The sequence below is a fragment of the Salvia splendens genome, chromosome 18 (genome assembly GCF_004379255.2).
Source record: "Salvia splendens isolate huo1 chromosome 18, SspV2, whole genome shotgun sequence".
In the NCBI taxonomy this organism is placed as follows: Eukaryota; Viridiplantae; Streptophyta; class Magnoliopsida; order Lamiales; family Lamiaceae; genus Salvia; species Salvia splendens.
This window is the reverse complement of record NC_056049.1, coordinates 364,032-384,634: the sequence shown is the minus strand read 5'-3', so window position 1 is coordinate 384,634 and position 20,603 is coordinate 364,032. Positions and strand designations below refer to the sequence as shown.

At 37.9% G+C, this 20,603-nt stretch overlaps 2 protein-coding genes across 2 annotated transcripts; one reads left to right on the top strand and one right to left on the bottom strand.

Annotated features, from left to right (window-relative positions):
• Positions 1-4,997: 4,997 nt before the first annotated feature.
• On the top strand, positions 4,998-6,478 carry LOC121777792 (WUSCHEL-related homeobox 9-like). The gene is made up of 3 exons (XM_042175150.1): positions 4,998-5,132; positions 5,218-5,760; positions 6,255-6,478. Exons 1-3 carry the CDS (start codon positions 5,042-5,044, stop codon positions 6,476-6,478), a joined length of 858 nt encoding a protein of 285 aa, XP_042031084.1. The 5' UTR covers positions 4,998-5,041.
• An 8,139-nt stretch (positions 6,479-14,617) lies between these two features.
• Positions 14,618-19,968, bottom strand: LOC121777111 (28 kDa heat- and acid-stable phosphoprotein-like). Its single transcript, XM_042174250.1, has 11 exons — positions 19,710-19,968; positions 19,327-19,348; positions 17,809-18,061; positions 16,947-17,044; positions 16,688-16,725; positions 16,067-16,138; positions 15,862-15,945; positions 15,699-15,733; positions 15,249-15,334; positions 14,932-14,997; positions 14,618-14,858 (listed from the first exon to the last, which is right to left on the bottom strand). The coding sequence occupies exons 1-11, from the start codon at positions 19,815-19,817 to the stop codon at positions 14,824-14,826; spliced, it is 897 nt and encodes a 298-aa protein (XP_042030184.1). The 5' UTR covers positions 19,818-19,968; the 3' UTR covers positions 14,618-14,823.
• Between the last annotated feature and the right edge of the window lie 635 nt (positions 19,969-20,603).

The following is a 20,603-nucleotide window of genomic DNA, read 5'->3' as shown; positions in this document are numbered from 1 at the left end:
AAACAAAATTAATTAAGTGTCGTACTAAAGTTTCTTCAGTCCTGATAATTAAGAGAAGTACAATTAAATTTCAAAATTTATTGTACGAATTTAAATCATTAATTTACTGTTATCTTTTAAGCTTGGACTCGAGTAGAAACCGATGGTCTTTTGGTCCTCCATTATTTGGTAAACAAAAGACAAAGGTTAGGTTGGAGTCGTCAATTGTAAAAGATTCATTTTTTCATTATGTTTATTTTCTGTCATAAATATTTTTTAATAATTTTTAGTACATACTGCATTAAAAATTGAAATAGAAGAACTAAGTACAAATGTTTAGCATGTAGAAGATGAAATCGATGAAAACAGAATTGATTGAAGAATGACAAGTTCTGTCACATAAAATCGCAGAACAATTTAACAAAAATGGATGATCCTTGTTTCTCGCTAACAATATTTTCAGTGCCACGGCTTAATTTGATCAAATTAATGTGGACTTGGTGCTTCAACAGATGAACAAGAACAAATATATACTATTAAATTAATAAAAACCCAAATTAAGTAGCTAGAGTATATTTTTCTGAGTTGCATGTGCAGCAAATTCAAGCCTTATATCAGACCTGTTTCAGCATTTACTAACACCACGTTTGCATTTAGTGAAGGCTGTTGCCGCATTTCGCGCTTTCAACGCACGATTTTACCTCACTTCGATAATCCAATTAAATTAATCAATTATCATTAGCAATTCTTGTGTTAATTTGTTCTATTGAGTTTCTCGTGTTCATCCGTTTCTTTTTGTCTCTATGATTTTTTTTCATTGGTTTTTGTAGCCATTTCTGTTTAAAATCGCTTCAGTAGGACTACTTTGTTGGTGCTTGTCATGTTTTGGCTTAAGCGTTTTGATAAGGGAAAGACCCTTATCAAGTGAAAAAGATAAAGAAAGTCGCAGAGAAACCGTGCTCTGTCGACAATCAGAAATTATAAACGGAAAAACTAAATAAAGATAAAAGACAATAATTATGATTTCATTGATTGAATTATGAGAATAACAATAGGTCCTATTTATAATACTCCTATGAATAACCTAACTTGGTGAATAAGATAACAATTATATGGAAAAGATATGATAATATAATAATAAAGATATGAGAGATATTTCCGAAGATATACTCGTATCACGTTTTATAAAATATCAAGAGTAATTCATTAGAGATTGTGAATTCTCTAATCCGGCATCTTCTTATTACATTTTATTCTTTGTTACTTTATAGGGATAACTATTATGCTTAAAATCACAATTTTTCATTCTCAGTCTTTTAACTTTTGAAACTAGAATATAAATTCATAACTTTTCAATATTTCGCAATTATCCCATGATGGTCAATATGACACTAATGTGGCAACAAAACTACCTCATCTCAGATAAATCAGCATTGTTTTAATTGATATTCGAAATCGAATGACATTATTTTGTCAAATACAATATCATTTTATTGACATTTATCCCATATTAATTTTAATTTTGATTATTTGTCAAAAATTAACAAAAACTGTGATTTAAATGATCATTTAATTATCTCTATTTGTTGCATTAAGAAGGGATGATGGGAAGATAAGATGCATAGTCAATTTGTTGCATTAAGAAGGGGTAGGGAAGGGACATAGGCAGTAGCATACCATATAGACAAAAGAACAAAAGTAAAACTTTTTTGACTCGAATCCACAAGTTAATGTTGATTATTAATTATTTCAGACTCTATTTTTGTAGCAGACAAATTGGAATAAGGCCATCCACAACGCTGTTCTTATACCGTTCCTATACCGTTCCTTAAACCACTATTTGAGGGCCCCACTGTACTTTTTTACTCCATTCCTTAACTAAGGAACGGAACCTGCAACCCTCCGTTCCTTAACCGTTCCTTAACCGTTCCTTAAATTACTATTCATTCTATTTCAATTTTTATTTTTATTTCCAACTAAATTAAATTAAATAAACACACTTTATTAAAAAACAAACATACTTTATTAAAAAACAAACATACTTTATTAAAAAACACACAATATTAAAAAAAATTACAACTTAAACTTAAAAAAATTAAAAAAAACACACAATTCAAATCCTAAAAAAATAAAAAACACACAATAAAAAACACACAATTAAACGTGGGAAAATAAAAAAACTACTCCGCCGGCGAATCATCCTCCGGAGGCGGTCGAGGTTTAGGGGGAGGGGGAAGACCAAGTAGTCCTGCCATATGCACAATTCCGTTCCACCAGGCCGTGTATTGGGCGTACGAGAAGCGGGAAGTGTCCGCCATTGTGGCGGTTATGTACGCCACCATAAGTGTGTTCGAGCCTCCTTGTGAGCCCGATCCCGAGGCCGACTGGCTTGATTCTCCTCGGCCCTTCCTCGCTCTAGCCGCTTTCGCCGCCTTCGTCCCTTGCGGACGACGGCGCCCACGGCTAGATCCCTCGTACTCGGCGGCCGTAACCCCAACCTCCTGCGTGCCACGATCACTGGGCGCATCGGTGTCACCAGACGAGTACTGGCCGCTCGTCGTGTGCTTCGTCCGCTTTGAGGTTGATCCCGAGCTGGAGCGGACACCACCGGCCCACCTTTCCTCGTCCTTGACGAGCTGCCAAATATCAACATATTTGAACTGTACACCGGTGTCCTGGTGGAAGGCGCGCAAAGCCGCCCTCAGTATGTCGGCGCCCGAAGCTCCGCTTTGGTAGTGCGCCGCTTCGGTGGAGTAGATCCCGCAGAATTTTTTGACCTGTAAATCGACTCGGCCAAAGTGAGCACGAAGCATTGTATATTTGCGCTTCCGGGCCCCTTTCGGCTTAGTCTCGTGGTAGACATCACGGACCTTTTCCCAGAAGCACTTGGCGGCTTGTTGGTTGCCGACGATGGGATCATATGAGACGGTGAGCCAGGCGGTGTACACCGCCTTTGTTTCTTCGTTGGTGTAGGGATGCCGGCCCAGATCCTCCGGCTCCTCCTCCTCATCCTCCTCGGGTGCCTCAGACGCAGCCCTGTAGCTTCCACCGCCTCGGCCTCCTCCCTGAGTGGGTTCAACGGGGATATCCTCCCGAATCTGGGACAAACCCTGGGAAAGCTGCGAGCGGGAGCCTCGAGCGTAGGCATCCACATCGAAAGTGGGTGGTTGGTACCCACCCGGCGTCGCCGACCCCTGCGTGCCCGGCGTCGATGACCCAGAACCGCCAAGTGTGTTGTACATGGTCTCCCAATCGCCGAACGCGTTGAGATCCCACCCTCCGGTGCCGCCACCACCGTAATTGCCGTCGCCGGACATTTTTTGAAGAGATAGAATATGAAAATTGGAGAGAAATTGATGTTGATGTAGGAAGAATAGATGTGTAGTTGTGTATAAAATGAATGAATTAGGTGTATTTATAGAATAAGAAAATAAAAATAAAAATTAAAAAAATTAAGAAAAAGTTAAAAAAAACGGTAATGTTACCGTTTAAAAAAATTTTTTTTTTTTAAAAATTCGATTTTTATATAAAAAAAAATAATTATTGCGTCATTGCTGACGTGTCCCACTCGCGGGCCGGCGAGTGGGAAGCACGCACGCACGGGGATCGGCCACGTCGCCCAGGCGCGTGGCGGCTTGTTCCGTGCCGCGTTACGTGCCGTCGGCACCCGGCACGGAATGGGAACGGGACGGGAGCGGAATGCAGCGCCGCAACGCGTTCCGCGGCGAAACCGTTCCGGCGGAACGGCACGCGGAACGCCGGCGGCACGCGTTGCGGGTGCTCTAATAGGAAGAAGCAATCCTTGTGAAAGAGGAAAAACTGTTACAAATATTGAATATATGAATATCCAGCATCCATTTACAATTCATATTATAATATTATATCATTTAGAAGCATGTTATACTATATACTTTAATCTCAGGCTAAGTAAAACAACAATATATAAGAAGCATATAACATTACCAAAGTAACATAAAAAGTAACATAAAAAGTAACAAAAAAATTCACATTTTGCATAGGACTAGTGTTAATTTGAACGAATATTTGAATTACATGGGCACCAAATTGACCAAAAAAATAGTATCCTTAACTTTAATAGTTTCACATTCATAGGGAATTGAAAAGTGCAAACAAATATCTTGGAAAATTAAAACGCACACACATTCACATATATCGTCACAACAAAATCCAACCAATCACAATTAAGTCAAAAGAATAAAAAGGCCTTCCAACTTTCTTTGGCAAATTATATAAATGCATTTTCTCTTAAGTCAAAATATGCAATTATTTGCATTCAATTCCATCTAATAACCAATTTTCAAAAAAAATAAAAGAAAAAGAAAAGGTTAGAGTAATCTATCCATAGATTACACTAATCCATGCATATAACCAACTCAATGTAACCATAAGATAAGGTTAAATTAAAACTATATGATCTCTAAATTAAATATCTGATATCTAATTGTCAACGTTGTTATATAATACTATTAATTATATTGTAATCAAATTCCAAAAGGCACAACCAAAAATCTCTCTATATTACAGTAATATTCTTACACACATACAATTAATCTTTTTAAAACCATTAATTTCTTCCACTATTTATTTTCCTCAAAATATAATTTTACCCCTCCATTCAAAACTCCGCATACATACCGTAAAGGTCTCTCTCTCTCTCTCTCTCTATGAATGTTTGAATATAAGCCATAGCATGTGCTTCTTTCAATGTTGTCTTTGCATTATTAGTAGAGAACAAGCATTCTAGATTTTAAGTATGGGCCTCTACTCTTTTTCTATCACTTTTTATTTAATTCCCTTTCCGTTTTTGCTTCAATTCTTGCAGGCGATTCTTGTTGCTGTTTTGTCTCTTTTAATTATTCATTAATCCCATTTCTTTAGTTGATATTTAATGCTGAGCAATTGATCACACAGTAGTAGGCGATGATGCAAAGAGGAACAATGCTAGTATAAGATAACATGTTGTGTTAGAACACTTCCATTTCCATACCTATCTTTGCTTCTCCCTCTAAAAAAACAACCCTTCACCTTCTTTTCCCCAATCATGGCTTCATCAAACAAGCATTGGCCTAGCATGTTCAAATCCAAGCCCACTCAAGACATGATCAACTCTTCCCTAACTCAATCAAACAAAGGTGGTAGTAGAAGTACTAATTAACTACATATATACAATCTATGTTTCCCAATTAATTAATTATGTCAATTTTATTTTTCTGTTAGGGCATGGATGTGATGAGAGGACCCCCGAGCCAAAAGCTCGGTGGAACCCTCGGCCGGAGCAAATCCGGATCCTGGAAACGATCTTCAACTCCGGGATGGAGAACCCTCCCCGAGATGAGATACGCAAAATTAGGGCTCGGCTGCAGGAATACGGCCAAGTCGGAGACGCCAACGTCTTCTACTGGTTCCAAAACCGGAAATCGAGAAGCAAACGCAAGCAGCGCCGCCTCCAAACTTCCACCGCACCATCTCCGTCGTCTTCCTCCTCCGACAAGTCCTCTGGTGAGAAATCCATCTCCGTCTCTGTGACAGACTTGATCAACTCGCCAACTGCTTCGGTCAACCAACCGATCCTCGCCGAGCCCTTCCATTTTCCCGCCGGTCAAGGGGTTTGCTTCCCTGCGGCGGAGCAGAATTCGAGCTTCCTCCTAAACGAGCTGGTGGTGATGAGCAAGAAGAATGAAGAACACACCGAAACCATCCAACCAAACCCTTCTGCGTCTTTCTTCATCCCTTCTCCTAGGAATGATCATCTTCTTCAAGGTTTTTATTCCAAAAATCTCATCTTTTTTTAGGGTTTTCTTTGTTTGATATAATTAAAAATTAGTGAGAGATGTCCATTCATTCAACTTTATCTCCAAGAGATGAGAAACTCATGTCATTCACAGAAGTGAGTAATGTGGTTTCCATTTATATATATCCAATTACTCTTTTTGGCATGTGTTAGAATGTTGGATACTGTGTTGATGGATAATAATGTCACATATAGAAAGGGACAAGGATAGATTTGTCTATGTTTACATGAATTGACATAATATTGACTTGTTTATGCGTTGCTCTAATCTAAAAAAGAATGGAATTAATAAGTGTTAATTAACTTTCTCTAGACTTAGGGTTAAGTCATTATCGTTATTGGCCTTATCTCTTTATGAACCATTCTTTAGTGCATATATTGGTTGCTTGTGTGTGCTCACTTGGTTTTTTTCCTATACTGGGTTTTGCACGTAAAATCTTGGTGTCATTTGTATAAGGTGCAGGTGTGGAGGAACGTGGCCCCACAAAATCGACGGTTTTCATCAACGATGTGTGCTTCGAGGTTGCAGTTGAGCCATTCAACGTGCGGGCGGCGTTTGGAGATGATGCGGTGCTCTTCCACACCTCCGGGCAGCCTGTTATGACCGACGGCTGGGGGGTGACACTCCACCCCCTTCATCACGGCGGCGTCTACTATCTCCTCCGCCCCTTCATGAAAATATGGTAACTCCATTTTTCATATTTTCACTCAATTAAGCTTAACATAGACATAGGGTTTTTTTATATATGGAAAAGAAAACGATAGATCATGTGATTTATTTGTGGTATGTGACAGATTTGGGAGTGACTGAGGAAGGCTGTGGCAGAAGGTGGCTGATAAGAATTTCTAGTTTTGTTATGTTTTACTTATCATTTTCTTCATAATTAAGATGTACTGTTGGATCTTCAATGTTGGGAACAATCTCCACATGATTTTAGGAACGAAACTACAGTTACTAAGTTGTTCTATTTGTTTCTATTCATCACTAAGTATTATTGTGTACGTTTTATGTCTGTCTTTTCAAATCAAAATATCTGAAAATGGGACAGTTGCTTGGTCAAGAATGTCTCGACTCTCTTGATCATTTCATGTGTGTGGGGATTGCATTTGATTTAATTTGAATGAGACAATTCTATGTTCTTTTTACTGTTTGATAATTGTTAAATGTAAAACCTGATGGAACTATTCATTTCAATAGTGAATTTACTGTTTTAGTATGCAATGTGTTGTCACACAAAATTTAGTTTTTCTTGCTGTCGACAGTCTTTTTACCTTCTCCACTAATCAATTAATCTTTGTTCCCCCTCCTCAAATAAATAATGATTGATTATTTGTGTAATTGGGTTAATGGATGGTACTGTCATTTCTTATTAACAGAACTAGCTAGCTAGGGGGAGTATACATATCTAAATTGTGTAAAATTCAAGCTAAAAGTAAACTTTACTAGGGTTTTCTACCATAAGAAAGAAGAGTGTTTAAATTTGTAGGATAGGGGTTGAGTGGTGCAGAATGATTACGTGCAATGGTGTCATGGCAACAGTGAATTTGCACACACAGATACGAAAAAATCGAATACATTTCTGTGATTGATTGATGAGTTTGATAAATCAATGAGAGCTGAAAAATTCCTTTTTCTAGGTCAGTTGAAGTGTTGGGGTTTTTAATCAAGTGCGACTACAATCAATACAAGTATTGAATAATCGACTACTACTAGTATTTGAAGATACAATCAATAATCGAATACATTTATGGTGAAGGCACGGTTTGGATTCAAGAATTTGTGAAGTCGGTTTCATACAAGTAATTTGTTAAAAAATTTAAAACTCCTATGATTATGAGTCTATTCTCACACATATAATAGACAAATTTTGTACTTTACCTGAATAATAGTATAATTTCGAAAAAATGATAGTATGATATAGACAAGTGTACGAGAGAAGAAGCGGGATGTCTGTGTGGGCAGTGGTGTAGAGCAATGGGTTGGGATATGGATAATTTAAGGTGTGACATATGGTTTCGATTTTCCCAATGTGAGTAAATGGGACAATTTTGAAAGCTACTTTCTCAAAGACTTTTGAATCTATGAGTATGACTTGTGTTTTCGGATTTGATTAAAGGAACAACTCCCCTCACCCTGCCTATATTCACCCTGCCAGCCACACCTCATCAAATTGTTTTCTAATGATCTAATCTTTGTAGGAGTATTTCATTTATTATCATTTTCATTCAACTCTTCATCCAATCTTATGTAGAACATTGATTGTCAAATTTTACTGGAGTTCACTGATCTCATTCATGGAATCGTACCTAGTATGTAACGAGATAATCAATCATGCCCTAGTAGGATTCCATCTCAAAACTCTAATAAGGTTCAAATCTTCGTAAATGTTAATGATACGAACTGGCGGGTCTACAGGAGAGGAGATCGGGAGGTGGTTTGGCCAGCAAATCCGGAAGATTAGCAAGAGAGTTGGAAGAATTGGAAGATATGGCAAGACACAAATATCTCGGCAATATCTCGGCACTTTTTGTTTTGCAGATTTGTTTTAATTGTTTTATTTGAATTTCCTTGTAGTCTATATATATGAGTTCTCTTAGAGATATAGATTATCTTGGAGAGATCAGTTTATTGGACGAGTTTTTCTCGTAAGCCTCCTTCGTGAAGATTAGGCCTCTGCGGAGGATTTCCCTTTCTTGTTTTGCTATTCAGTTTCTTTCAATAAAGCTGAGAGTTCAATTCCCAAAGGTTCTTGTTATTTCATTGTGGCAATTTACCAAACAGTTGGTGTGTGAGTACGCTGCGTGTCAATTTGTCGAGCATATCTCGTGCTCGCATAGGATCGGCGGCCTTAACTCCTAAGAGTTAATGTTTTAGTTGGATCACCAATGCCTATCTCTTCTTACTGCACATTATGCCTAAGCATAATTGTTAATATCTTAACATGATCACTTATGTCACGTCACCTCCTATGGCACATTCGACACAAGTATGATATCTGCTCAGATACCATGTTAAATTATTATGCCTAAGCATAATTGTTAATATCTTAACATGATCACTTATGTCACGTCACCTCCTATGGCACATTCGGCACAAGTATTATATCTGCACAGATACCATGTTAAATTTTAACGGAACTATATACGATCCAATTCATTGAGTGGTACATAAAGAGGGGACCTCGATAAGATTTTATCCCCAAACTAATTGGTAATAAATGAAGTTATTCCCTAAGTATGTAAATTTTTTTTTATACCACTTTGTTCAAAATGAAGTACATGTACATATCAACATCAATTACACAAACATCTCTTAGTTTCATTTTCATATTAATTGAGTATACAAAAAAATACTAGTTTTTTTGCAAACAAAGAATTTTTAGTTTATAATCTTAGGATTGTATATATGTTTTAACTTCGACTTCTTTTTTAAAAAAAACAAATTAATGACATTATTATCAAAGGGTTCATAGTTCCATCCAACATCTTAACTTTAATAGCACATTAAGATCATAAGTCTTTACCAGCTCGGGCCGTAGCTTACGCCCAATTCATCAGCCCAAATCGATCTAGCATTTTAGTTCTCCTCTAGTTAAAGCCCAGATTCAAAAATCCATTTAACTGTGTGGAGGTGAAACTTTTTTCCCAATAGGATCAATAAGGGTGTCCACTATAAGGTGGACACGCCCAATAGCCCCGCCCCAGTTTTTTGTCCATAGCCCCAATTTTTTGTCCATAGCCCCAAAATTCTATTTCCGCCACTATAGTGGACAACTCCAATAGCCCCAAAATTTTATAATCAACTTTCATTTTATAATATATCAAGTAATTATTAACAAATTTATCGGGCTCTAATTAGTGGATTAAGAAAGGCCGACTATACGAATTCAAAATAAAAATAAAAATAAAAATAAAAATAAAAATAAAAATAAAAATACAAATACAAATACAATACAAATTAAAATTAGAATTACACACTAAATTAAAATTAAAATCACACACTACATTGAATCTAGTACAAATCACTACCAAGTTTACACAACGCCACTACCTCCCCTACGTGCCCATACTTCTTCAATCAAATCGGCCTGCAGTGTGTTATGTGATGTGGTCCTGCGCATATCAGCGAAGCGTTGGATCAAATATTCATTGCTTCGTGGTACGCCCATCTGGATCGGCGCGGAGGCGACACCGTGACTTGTACTTGCACCCTCTTCCGGCGCCCATCGCTCTGCCGCAAATCCTTCATCTTCTATTATCATATTATGCAATATGATACAGGCTAACATAATATTCGCGACATCATCTTCGTGTCAAACTCGTGCCGGACACCGTATAATAGCCCACCGCGATTGGAGGACACCAAAAGCCCGCTCAACGTCCTTCCTAGCACTCTCTTGTTTGCGCGCAAAATATTGTTTCTTCGGTCCTACCGGTTGGCGGACAGTCTTCACGAATACGGGCCACCGCGGATATATTCCATCTGCCAAATAGTAGCCCCTACTATACTGCGTACCGTTGGCTACAAAGCTGATTTCTGGCCCCTCCCCCCGGCACTCCTCGTTGAAGAGAGGCGACGACTGAAGAACATTGATGTCGTTGTTCGAACCTGCCACGCCGAAATACGCATGCCAGATCTTCATACGGTAGTCTGCCACGGCTTCCAGTATCATCGTTGGATGTTTGCTTTTGAATCCAGTAGTGAACTGGCCTTTCCATGCCACAGGGCAGTTCCTCCACTCCCAATGCATGCAATCGATGCTTCCTAACATTCCAGGGAAGCCGTGCACCGACCCGTGCATATCAAGTAGGCGCTGACACTCATCCGGGTTGGGCTTCCGTAGAAACTCCCCACCGAAAATTTCTCGGATCCCCTTACAGAATTGCCTAAGCACCGTGAGGCTAGTCGTCTCACCCATCTGTAGGTATTCATCGAACATGTCCGCTGGTCCAGCGTAGGCAAGCTGTCGGATTGCAGCCGTGCACTTCTGTTGTGTGGACAGCCCAATCCGGCCAGACGCATCACGCCGGAGGGTGAAGCACCGGTAACGCTCCGCCAAATTCGTCGCTATATAGTTGAATAGCCGCTGCGACATCCTGAATCTCCGGCGGAATATCTCGGGTGGATAACGGGGGTTATCCACGAAGTAATCATACATTAAACGTTGGTGAGCACCGACGTGGTCTCGTGGGATTGTCCGCCGATGAGTAATGGTGCGAGGGATCGGATCCTCCGCATCCTCCGCCAAACGGGCCGCTACATCCTGTTGCACCTGTTGAATCAGAGCATTCCAGTTGTCTCTCCACAAATTGTTCATTTCCGACCCCAAATTGTAGTGAGAGAAATTTGTATAGATGTTGTGTTTGAATGGTGTGAAAATAATGAATGGAGTGGGGTGTATTTATAGGTGAATTGAAATGTAAAAAAAAAATAAAAAATTCGCGCCGAATAGCCGCGGCTTCTTCCTCGTTACACTATAGGCGCCGCGCCTATAGGCGCGGCTATAGCTCCATCGCCGCGTCCTCGCCCCGCACGCGGCTATCCCGCGTCCGCCGCCTCCCTCCCCCCTCGCCGCGTCCACCTCCGGGGCGGACAACTCCGCCACTATAAGGCGCCCCGCTTCCGCCCCAAACGCGGCTATAGCCGCGGGTAGGGATGTCAATCGGGCCGGCCCATCGGGTTTCGGGCCAACCCGCTCGGGTTGCGGGCCAATCGGGTGCGGGCTAGTCGGGTTGTGATTTCTTTCGGGTTATAAAAGTTCAACCCTAACTCTAAAAGCTCGGGTTTCGGGCTAGCCCAACGGGTTAATCGGGTTGCTACCGATAAAATTAACATGCGATCAATCCAATAAATAATGATGAAAAATAGTTATATTTATTAAATGTAAAGTATTTAATTATGAGATATTTGAGATATATGATTAAACACAATCATAAACATGATCAAATACTAATATTTGAGATATTTTGTGAAATTTTAATGTATGTTTTAGAAATTTAAATATTTTTTTAGTGAATTTGAAGTTTTAAATTTATTTATCAATTTTTATATTAATAAAAATTTCAATATATAATTTTTATATTTAATATAAAATTGAAAGTTATTTTTTTAGTTATATATATTATAAAATTAATTAATGAAGTGTCGAATTATAAGTAAAAATATTGAATAATAGAAATTTTATCGGGTTATCGGGCCAGCCCATCGGATTTTCGGGTCTGGCCCTAACGGGTTGCGGGTTAATCGGGTGCGGGCTAATCGGGTTTTGATTTTATCGGGCTAGAAATTTCCGGCCCTAACCCTATAAATTTGGCGGGCTATTCGGGCCAGCCCACGGGTTGCGGGCTACACTGACATCCCTAGCCGCGGGCGTGTTATAGTGGATGCTCTAAAGTTCCTCATTTTCCTCATGGCTAATTGGAACCTCTAGCCTATTGGTGGAAAAGAAGCAATTTGTCGACTAAGTTGAGTTCCGTCATAGGCAATAGCGTGGAGGTGAAACTTACACCCCCAGAAAACATATATTTAAGCAGTAATGTATTTATCATTATCATCTAATAAATGTGGGTGTCAATTATACTTGCGATATAGAAGAGGTTGAACACCATTCAATGGGGGTTTTATTACAGAAACAAAGATTTTTATTCAGTCGCTGGTAAAAGAAGTTTCAGCAGGCAAGTGATGAACAGCAAATGCAACTCTGGATCAAACTTAACCCTTTTCCTCTAATTACAGATATATACAGAAAAAGGAAGCAAACCTTACATTCTGTCTATGGGAAAGTGGAACTATCTTGTTTGAAAGATGTTAAGTTATCAGCATCATCAAAACACCTAGTTTCTTCTTCCCAAAGTTGAGCAAGAACATGGATCATACACTCTCCTGCTGCCTTAGTTCCCGCTAGATCGAACAAGCTGAAAACGATGATATAAACCAGCTGCAAAGGTACATTTACAAAATGCAATTCCTCGGCTGAACAACCATAACCATTTACAGTATGAGTCAGTAGCAGCAGTTTAAGCAATTGAGAAACAGCCAAATCACTATACACACAGCATAGTGGACATTGTTATAGACTTGTATCCGTTACGAAATGCAAGAACAGCCATAGCTATTTACAGTATGTATCAATAGTAGCAGTTTAACAACAATTCCTCAGCTGAACAACCATAAACATTTACAGTACGAGTCAATAGTAGCAGTTTAAGCAATTGAAAAAACAGCCTAATCATTATACACACAGCATAACATACATTTTTATAGACTTGTATCCATTGAGAAATGCAAGAACAAGTTGGAATAGGAAGCCAGAGAGACAAGTCCTTCTGAAGCAACGTTTTACATATGCAGCGGCAAAGATAGAAATCATAAATTCGAGGAATTACAGGCAATCAATTGGTCAATCAAATTTCGAGGAGGGAAACAAATGGAGATTAGTAGATTACCTATTACAGTCAATCAGCGAGGTTGCTTCAAGGCTTCATCTTTATCGGCGGCGGCGGATGGGGAAGAGCTAGTGGGATCGGATTGCAAGGAAGGGAGTGGATTTGAGCCTTTGATGATCCAACCTAGGGCGAAAAAAGAGACGCCGGCGAGTATAGCGGTTCCCCAGGCCTGAGAGTACCACCTGCTGTACTGTCTAATTGCGAAGCGCCATTGGTCTCTGAGGGTGGCGGCGTCCGGGATCCCTGTCTCCCGGGGATTGGGATGATTGGAGCCTCCGCCGCCGTTGCTGCTGATTTTAGGCGGCCTAGCTGAGGGTTTCTGATTGCGGTCGATTTGGGGGTCGCTCTCGCTCATGTTTTGCTCTGCTTTACCGGAGTGTGGTTACTTACTATATTAACACAAATACTTTGTGAATCTGTTTTTTTTAATAAGAGCATCCGCTATGGTGCGGATGTCCCGGCGAACTTTCCAAAAACACCTTATGTCACGTCATAAGGACATCCCATTGCACTGCCACGTCATAAGGACATCCCACTGCACAATGACGGACATTCACAAAAAGAATCAAAAATCGGGACATCCATCGGGACGTCCGTCGTGGCACAGTAATGGCGGACGTCACGACGGACGTCCCGGAAAGCCGCGGATGTGCGGTGTTCGCAGCCGACGTCCGCGTCCACCCCTCCCTCGCTTAATGGCGGACGTCCTGCGAGGATGTCCGGCACGCCAGTCCGACTTCCGGCGGGACATCCTCCATCGTGGATGCTCTAATTTCATTTCGATTCAATCTATTAAATATAGTATTTAGTATTTTATATTAATTTCTTTTTCTTTAACGTCACAAATATTCATCCACTCCAGTAATTTAAGTTTAACCAAAAGTCTAATTCATTATTTTTAATTATAATAATAATAATTTTAATTATATGAAATGAAATACTACAAGTTGAAAAGGTTGGAAATTTGTAAATACTAGAAGAATGAGGTGTAGTGAAATATAGCAAAATTGATCTCTATTTAAAAACACAAATAATACATGAAAAACTGTAGTGAAATATAGCAAAATTGATCTCTATTTAAAAACACAAATAATACAAAATTAGTTATTTTTTTAATTTTCTGAAGTACAATTTTCTCTTATGTCATCTTAATTAAATTATGATAGCCTCCATCTTAATTTAAGCATTGGACGAAGCTATATAAAATTAGTCTTGGCTTATGAATTTTAAGGATATATCACGTGATCTCGGGTTAATTTAATCATGAAAAACTGTAGTCATGGAAAAGTTGTTAAAACATGATTAAGAATCCAAAACTCTTGAAACGAAGTCTTGTTGTAACAAGATTTAGAAAGTAATAGTTGTAATAAGTCAAACAAATGAACTGAAGTTGTCACTAGAGAATAATATAAATAAAGTGTAGCACCAAGATTTATAGTGTACTTTGCAGATGATGTGAGTGAATTTAAGAAAAGGGAAACAGCAGAATACATACATACTGCTTCAATCAAAGTTGATAACTGTTTCCATATACCAAACTAGTACTTGAATCATATCATTTACGATTTACTAACGCAGCAGCAAAATTATTTGCGTCCTTCAACTTTCTTCTGTTCTTTGGCTGCACAACAAACCATTATTAGCTACATGTAAAACTATGGCGAAAGCAAACGAAATTTGGAATAATGAGTTACCAGCTTTCTCCTCTTCACGTTTCTTAGCAGCATCTGCTCTTTGCTGTCGTATAAGAGCCAAACGTTCTGTATATTCAGAAAAGAAGATATCAACTTGAGAAAAAAATTCAAAATCAATACCAAATTAATTCAGCCGGGCTCAACTAAGCTTGAATTACTTTGACGATTTACACATGCCAAAATAGATTTTGAGACAAAGGTCATATGCAGTCGATAAGAAATCAAGTTAAAAGTCTAGTGGAGTTCGAACTTGCCCCCTACTATAAGGTGTAAAGAGCAAGCAATGAACCATATTCTTGATGAGAAGTAAACATTACCCAAATCCTTCTTAGCTTGATCGGTCTTCCCTTGTTCTTGCAGCTTCATATATCTTTCATGAGCTTTCTGTTTCTCAATCTCCTCCCTAAAACAATAGAGAAAGAACAAATCTTCATTCATGTAAACAGAATCCCAATGTCAACCCATCGATAAGAGCTGAATTAAGAGTGGTAGGCCACAAAGGAATAATAGTGCGATATACTTTTAAAAACTCAATCATCAAATTGTTAACCCATGGGTAGCTCAAAGTGGCTCTCGAGCAACATAACTTCTAATTGTATAAATACTAGCGCACACTCCATATATATAATGCACATACACTCACATGAATATCGTAATACTCGAATAAAATACCAAAATGAGGATGGAACTGGCTGGAATAAGATTTTGAAGTCATCAGTAAGATATACTACAATTCAAGAAACTAACATCAGTAAGCACACACTAACCTTTCACGCCTTGAGAGCTCTGTTGTTTTCTCCAACTGAGCAAGCACAAAGCAAAAACAATTTAGGGGTTGATGGGGGAAGTAATAATAGCCGAAGAAAAAAAAAATAAGAGAAACAGATTTCATAAGTACATCCCAGAAAATAGCTTTCCTGAGTAACTTACATCAGCATCGCGTGCTTTCATGTTCTTTGGCTTCACCATGTTGGGATTCTCAATCTGAATGACCCCCTCAGCACCTTTCACTTTCTGTTAGAAGCATTTAACAGAGATGAGGTGAGCATGCTTACTTGTCAACTCATCTATCGAAATCAATAGGGCTACATAAATAAATGGCTTTGCAGGAAAGGAGAGGCATGATTATACTCACTTCAGGTTCATCATCAGATTCCTCTTCCGACTCTACATCAGACGTCTCATCCTCCACAATATCAGCTACTTCCTGGTAGTGAGGAAAGACTTATTATACAATGAGAAAATATGAAGCCCTTACTATAATGACAATTGTATAACAAAGTAGGAACTAGACTCCGAACACACAAAACAAAACCTCCTAAAATCATGTGCCGCCCCACAAGTGTGACATCTTTTGTGGGACGGAGGGAGTACAACATAGTGGCCACCAATAAATCAAAATCTAAGCTAGTAAAATACTTATTGAACAGAAAAATCTACGAATTTTGGTTTAACTCATAAGGATCCGTGATCCAATTCACAGCAATATGATTATATGACAACTATTTTTTAACAAGAATTTCCAAATTAATTTATTAAAACCAATTAGAGCCACCTTATCAGCTCCTTACAACATTATGCCCACATATTAATCGGAAACCATACAAATCATTCAACCGATCGCTAATATAATATCCAATCTCTTCTCTACAGACATGCTTCCTGTGCAAATAAATTTCATAATACAACTCCAAATCTATAACATTGCACATTTACAGGAGTGAAGCTCAGATACTAACAAACTTGTGAAAACTACCTTTCTGAAAGTGCGAGGACGAGCAGAGCTACCAGCAACTGCACAATGAAGAGAGTCAGAACAAAGGGGTGGTGAAATTTTCGTAGATCGGCAAAACATGGAAACACAGAAAATTCCGAAACAGAAATCAAATTTATTTCTCCAGGAATTCACAGACAAAATAGCAAACGAAACATGGATCAAAATCAAGTTTTTTTTCCCACAAGGAATATACGCAACACCACCAGTCAAAATCAAATCGTATATGAAGAAAGCTTACTCATCTCTTCGGGGGTGGAAAACTGGCGGCGGCCAGTCGGCTTGCCCTTGAACTTCCCTCTACCCATGTTTCCGTATCTTTCTCTATGCAGTCGTCTTCTGCTTATAATAATCGGAGGAGGAATCAGACTCAATAAATTTGATTTTTGAGGGACTGCTTGTCATAAACCCTAGGTATGGAAAAATTAAATTTAATAATTGCTAAAATATTCTAATTAAATGTATAATATATATATAATTCGAATTAAATGTATAATATCCCTATTATATGATTTAGAGCAAATTAAAAAACATGAAATTTAGTATATTGTGATATATCCCATAATTTTAAAAATTACTAGTATAGAAAAATCATTAGGTTTACTAAGTTCACAATTTTCTAATGACAAAGATTAGGTGAAATTGTATTTGATCTGAGACGCTAATAAATTGTACGTGTGACTACCAATGAGTTAAATGGTATCATCAAATTTTAAATAAAATGGTGTTATTTAATTTAAAAAATTTGATCAATAATCAATATATTACCCAGACAATTTGCTATTTTTATTATATTTTGCCAAACTTGTTATAAAATCTATAAAAAAATTTAATGTATAGTACAATAGCACCCGTTCTACATAGATACTACTATCATATTGATATTCAATTTTGGCAAAAGTATATTTTGGTTTGGCTGTTTCCCTCAAGTTTCTATCTAGACACATTTACACTCCATTGCATCAATGAATCATAATAGTTAGATGATGAAAGGAAACTAGTGGATAAGCGATTGCTTTTTTAACAAGTAGATCGAGGATTCGAGTCGCAATTTCAAACCAACACAACATGCTTGAGAAATGTGACACAATTGAAGTGCTTACGCAGTTTTGACATCTTCGATTTTCAGAGGACCAGTTTCTGGCAAACCAAGGATTTTCCGATCAGCGTATGTCACGCTTTTAGCTGCATGTTCACTGAATCTACTGTTACTCTGGTTGGAGTATTCCGTCCACTCGGATCTCGGCTCCCGGTGTCTGAAGTTCCAGTTTGAACCGTCTCTTCCGAAAGCAGCAAAAAATGCTTTTGCAGGGTCGTCATCACAATCATCAAACGGGTTTTCTCTCTGATGCTTCCCTAAATATAGAAACAAGTAAATGAATTAGAAGATTGTTTACTCTGTAATCTATAGATATATTTTGAAAGAAAATTCTAATAAAATCAGTTGCATTACAAGAATGTCAAGAATATCTTTAATTCACTTGGGAAAAAGATTAAACCTCTAATATTTTAGCACATTTTGAAAGAAAATTCAAATAGATCAGTTGCACTTGCACTAATACGAGAAGAACTGCTAGGTGAAACTTAAGTTTCAACTTTCTTTCAGCAGCTCTCTTAGAATGATGAGCAGCCTTTATTCGAGATTTCTTGTTTAATCGATCTGCATAGTCTCCCGCTACCTTTGAAAATGAGAGAATGAAAAAAAAGGAACCGGAAACTATAATTCCATATGAGGCCAGCCATGTATCCAAGTATATGCGAATGAAAAATGCAGACCTCATGTCTTGATGTTGAGCACCCCCCATTATATAGAATACTTTAAAGATCTTTCTTTGTTGTGTTGGGCCGCTTCTGCCGTACTGTATATCTTATATAAGTCTGAAAAGAAAGTGCAGCATAGTATATCTTAATGCATGAAACAAAAAGTACTCCTTGTTAGCTGATAAAAGGTATCCATCAGTCATCCAAACGAAGGAATGAGACTTTCCCTGATATTGACAGGATGAGTTTAAGTTAGATATAATGCTGAGGTTAAGATTGTAGAGAAATCTCCGGTATCCAGCAAAGTGTCAGCAATTATGAAGGAGGTGGTTGGAAAAGATGGAAATGCAATTTAATTACACAAGTGCCAGCCCAGGACAAACATTAAAACTGTCCGTCTCTAAATGCGTCATTATCTTTACAACTCCCCCCACTACGAAGATATCAAGCTACGGGTAATGGTTTGTAAGATGAAACTTTGTGAGCTGTTGACAGAGAGAACTAGAACAAGAGCAGGTTTTACATTCATGCATAAGGCAATGATAATGAAGCACAAACTGTCAGAAAGACTAGGCCTTCCATAATCTGCCAAGGATGCTCTGTTGGATAAATCCAGAAGAAAAAAGTTTTCAAACTGAAATTCTATTTACAAAAACTATATTTGAACTTGTAGGAGCTAGAACGAGCATATCAAGACTCTTTTCCACTTGAATGCACACACAGACATAAGAGAGATGGGATTAGGCATGGTAAATTGATAATTAGTTATAGTCGTAGCAAAAAACTTCACAGACAAGGATGGTGATGGTGTTTGACTGAATGCAATATCTTTAACAAGAAATGGGATATAACTTCTCTACCTTTGATTGGTCTTGTTACACCCTGCACCACATTCCAATTATCAAAACACAGCATTTCAGTATATAAATCTATGACAGCTAGAACTAGCAAATGATCACATAAATGAAAAGGCATGAACATTTCATTGACATCACAACGTTACAGACCATTTCCAGAAAGAAAAAACAAACAAAGACAAATTGAGATTTGAAGGATGACACACACGCTGCTTCAAACATATTTGAGCCCTAATTTATTCAAACATAATTAAGCCCTAAATCTACCCAAAGTATCCAACAGAAACAATAAATTCAGAAAAATAGGACTAAAAAGAGTAAGCATATGCTAATGAAGCCAAACTTAACTAAAACAAAAGCCCAGAAGGAGAAATGAAGAATCTTACAGTGGAATGAAATGAAGCCAAATGTGTTGCTGCCGCTGCTAGTCTCGTCGATTCAGTAAAGGTGTTGCTGAGGATCAATATGTTTCTCCATATCTGTAAAATTTGCATGACAAAAATCTTTCGAATGCTGATTAAATAACAAATTGACAAAACGAATTCGATGAACGTGCAGGGTTCCGCAATTGAAATTGAAAGCTAGGTAGTTTGATTTCCATTTGGCTGTGCGAGAATCTCTTTTTTCTTTATTTTCTAGGTAGTAAAATTAAGAATATCCAGACAGAATTTATACATCTTATAAAAAATCTAATCTTGAATTTTGCTTTCTTAGCAACTTATTCTATTTTAATTTGATTATTGAACACCATCCCAGCTAATTATTCCATATGTCCTATAAAAATCATTTCTATTTCTCTTATAAAAAATAGTCTTCTATCATTTTCATTAAAAAAACAAATAAAATCTTTTGAGATGGATCTCATTCTTTATTAGCAATGTTCTACCATATTTTCATTCTATTTCTCCCATTCTTTACTAATTTTATATTAAAATATGTTTCATCTCCAAAAGCCCTAGTAACATTTTCGTTCTTTACGAATTTTATATCAAAATATATTTCATCTCCAAAAGCCCTAGTAACATTTTGGGACTATTAGTATAAATTACGGATTTTCCTACATATTAAATTTTTTTCATTAACATTGATTGTGTTTAGGATTGTTTACAATGGATAGTTCCAACAAAATCGAATCATGTGTAGTTTGTCGAATAACCTGAATAGACTAATCAAACGAGAAAAGCAACGACGACATTTGGATAGATGTAAACGATGTTGTTCACACTCCGTTTAAACCTCAACCAAATAAAATTTGGGTGTACGTCCAAATCGGTTCTTGT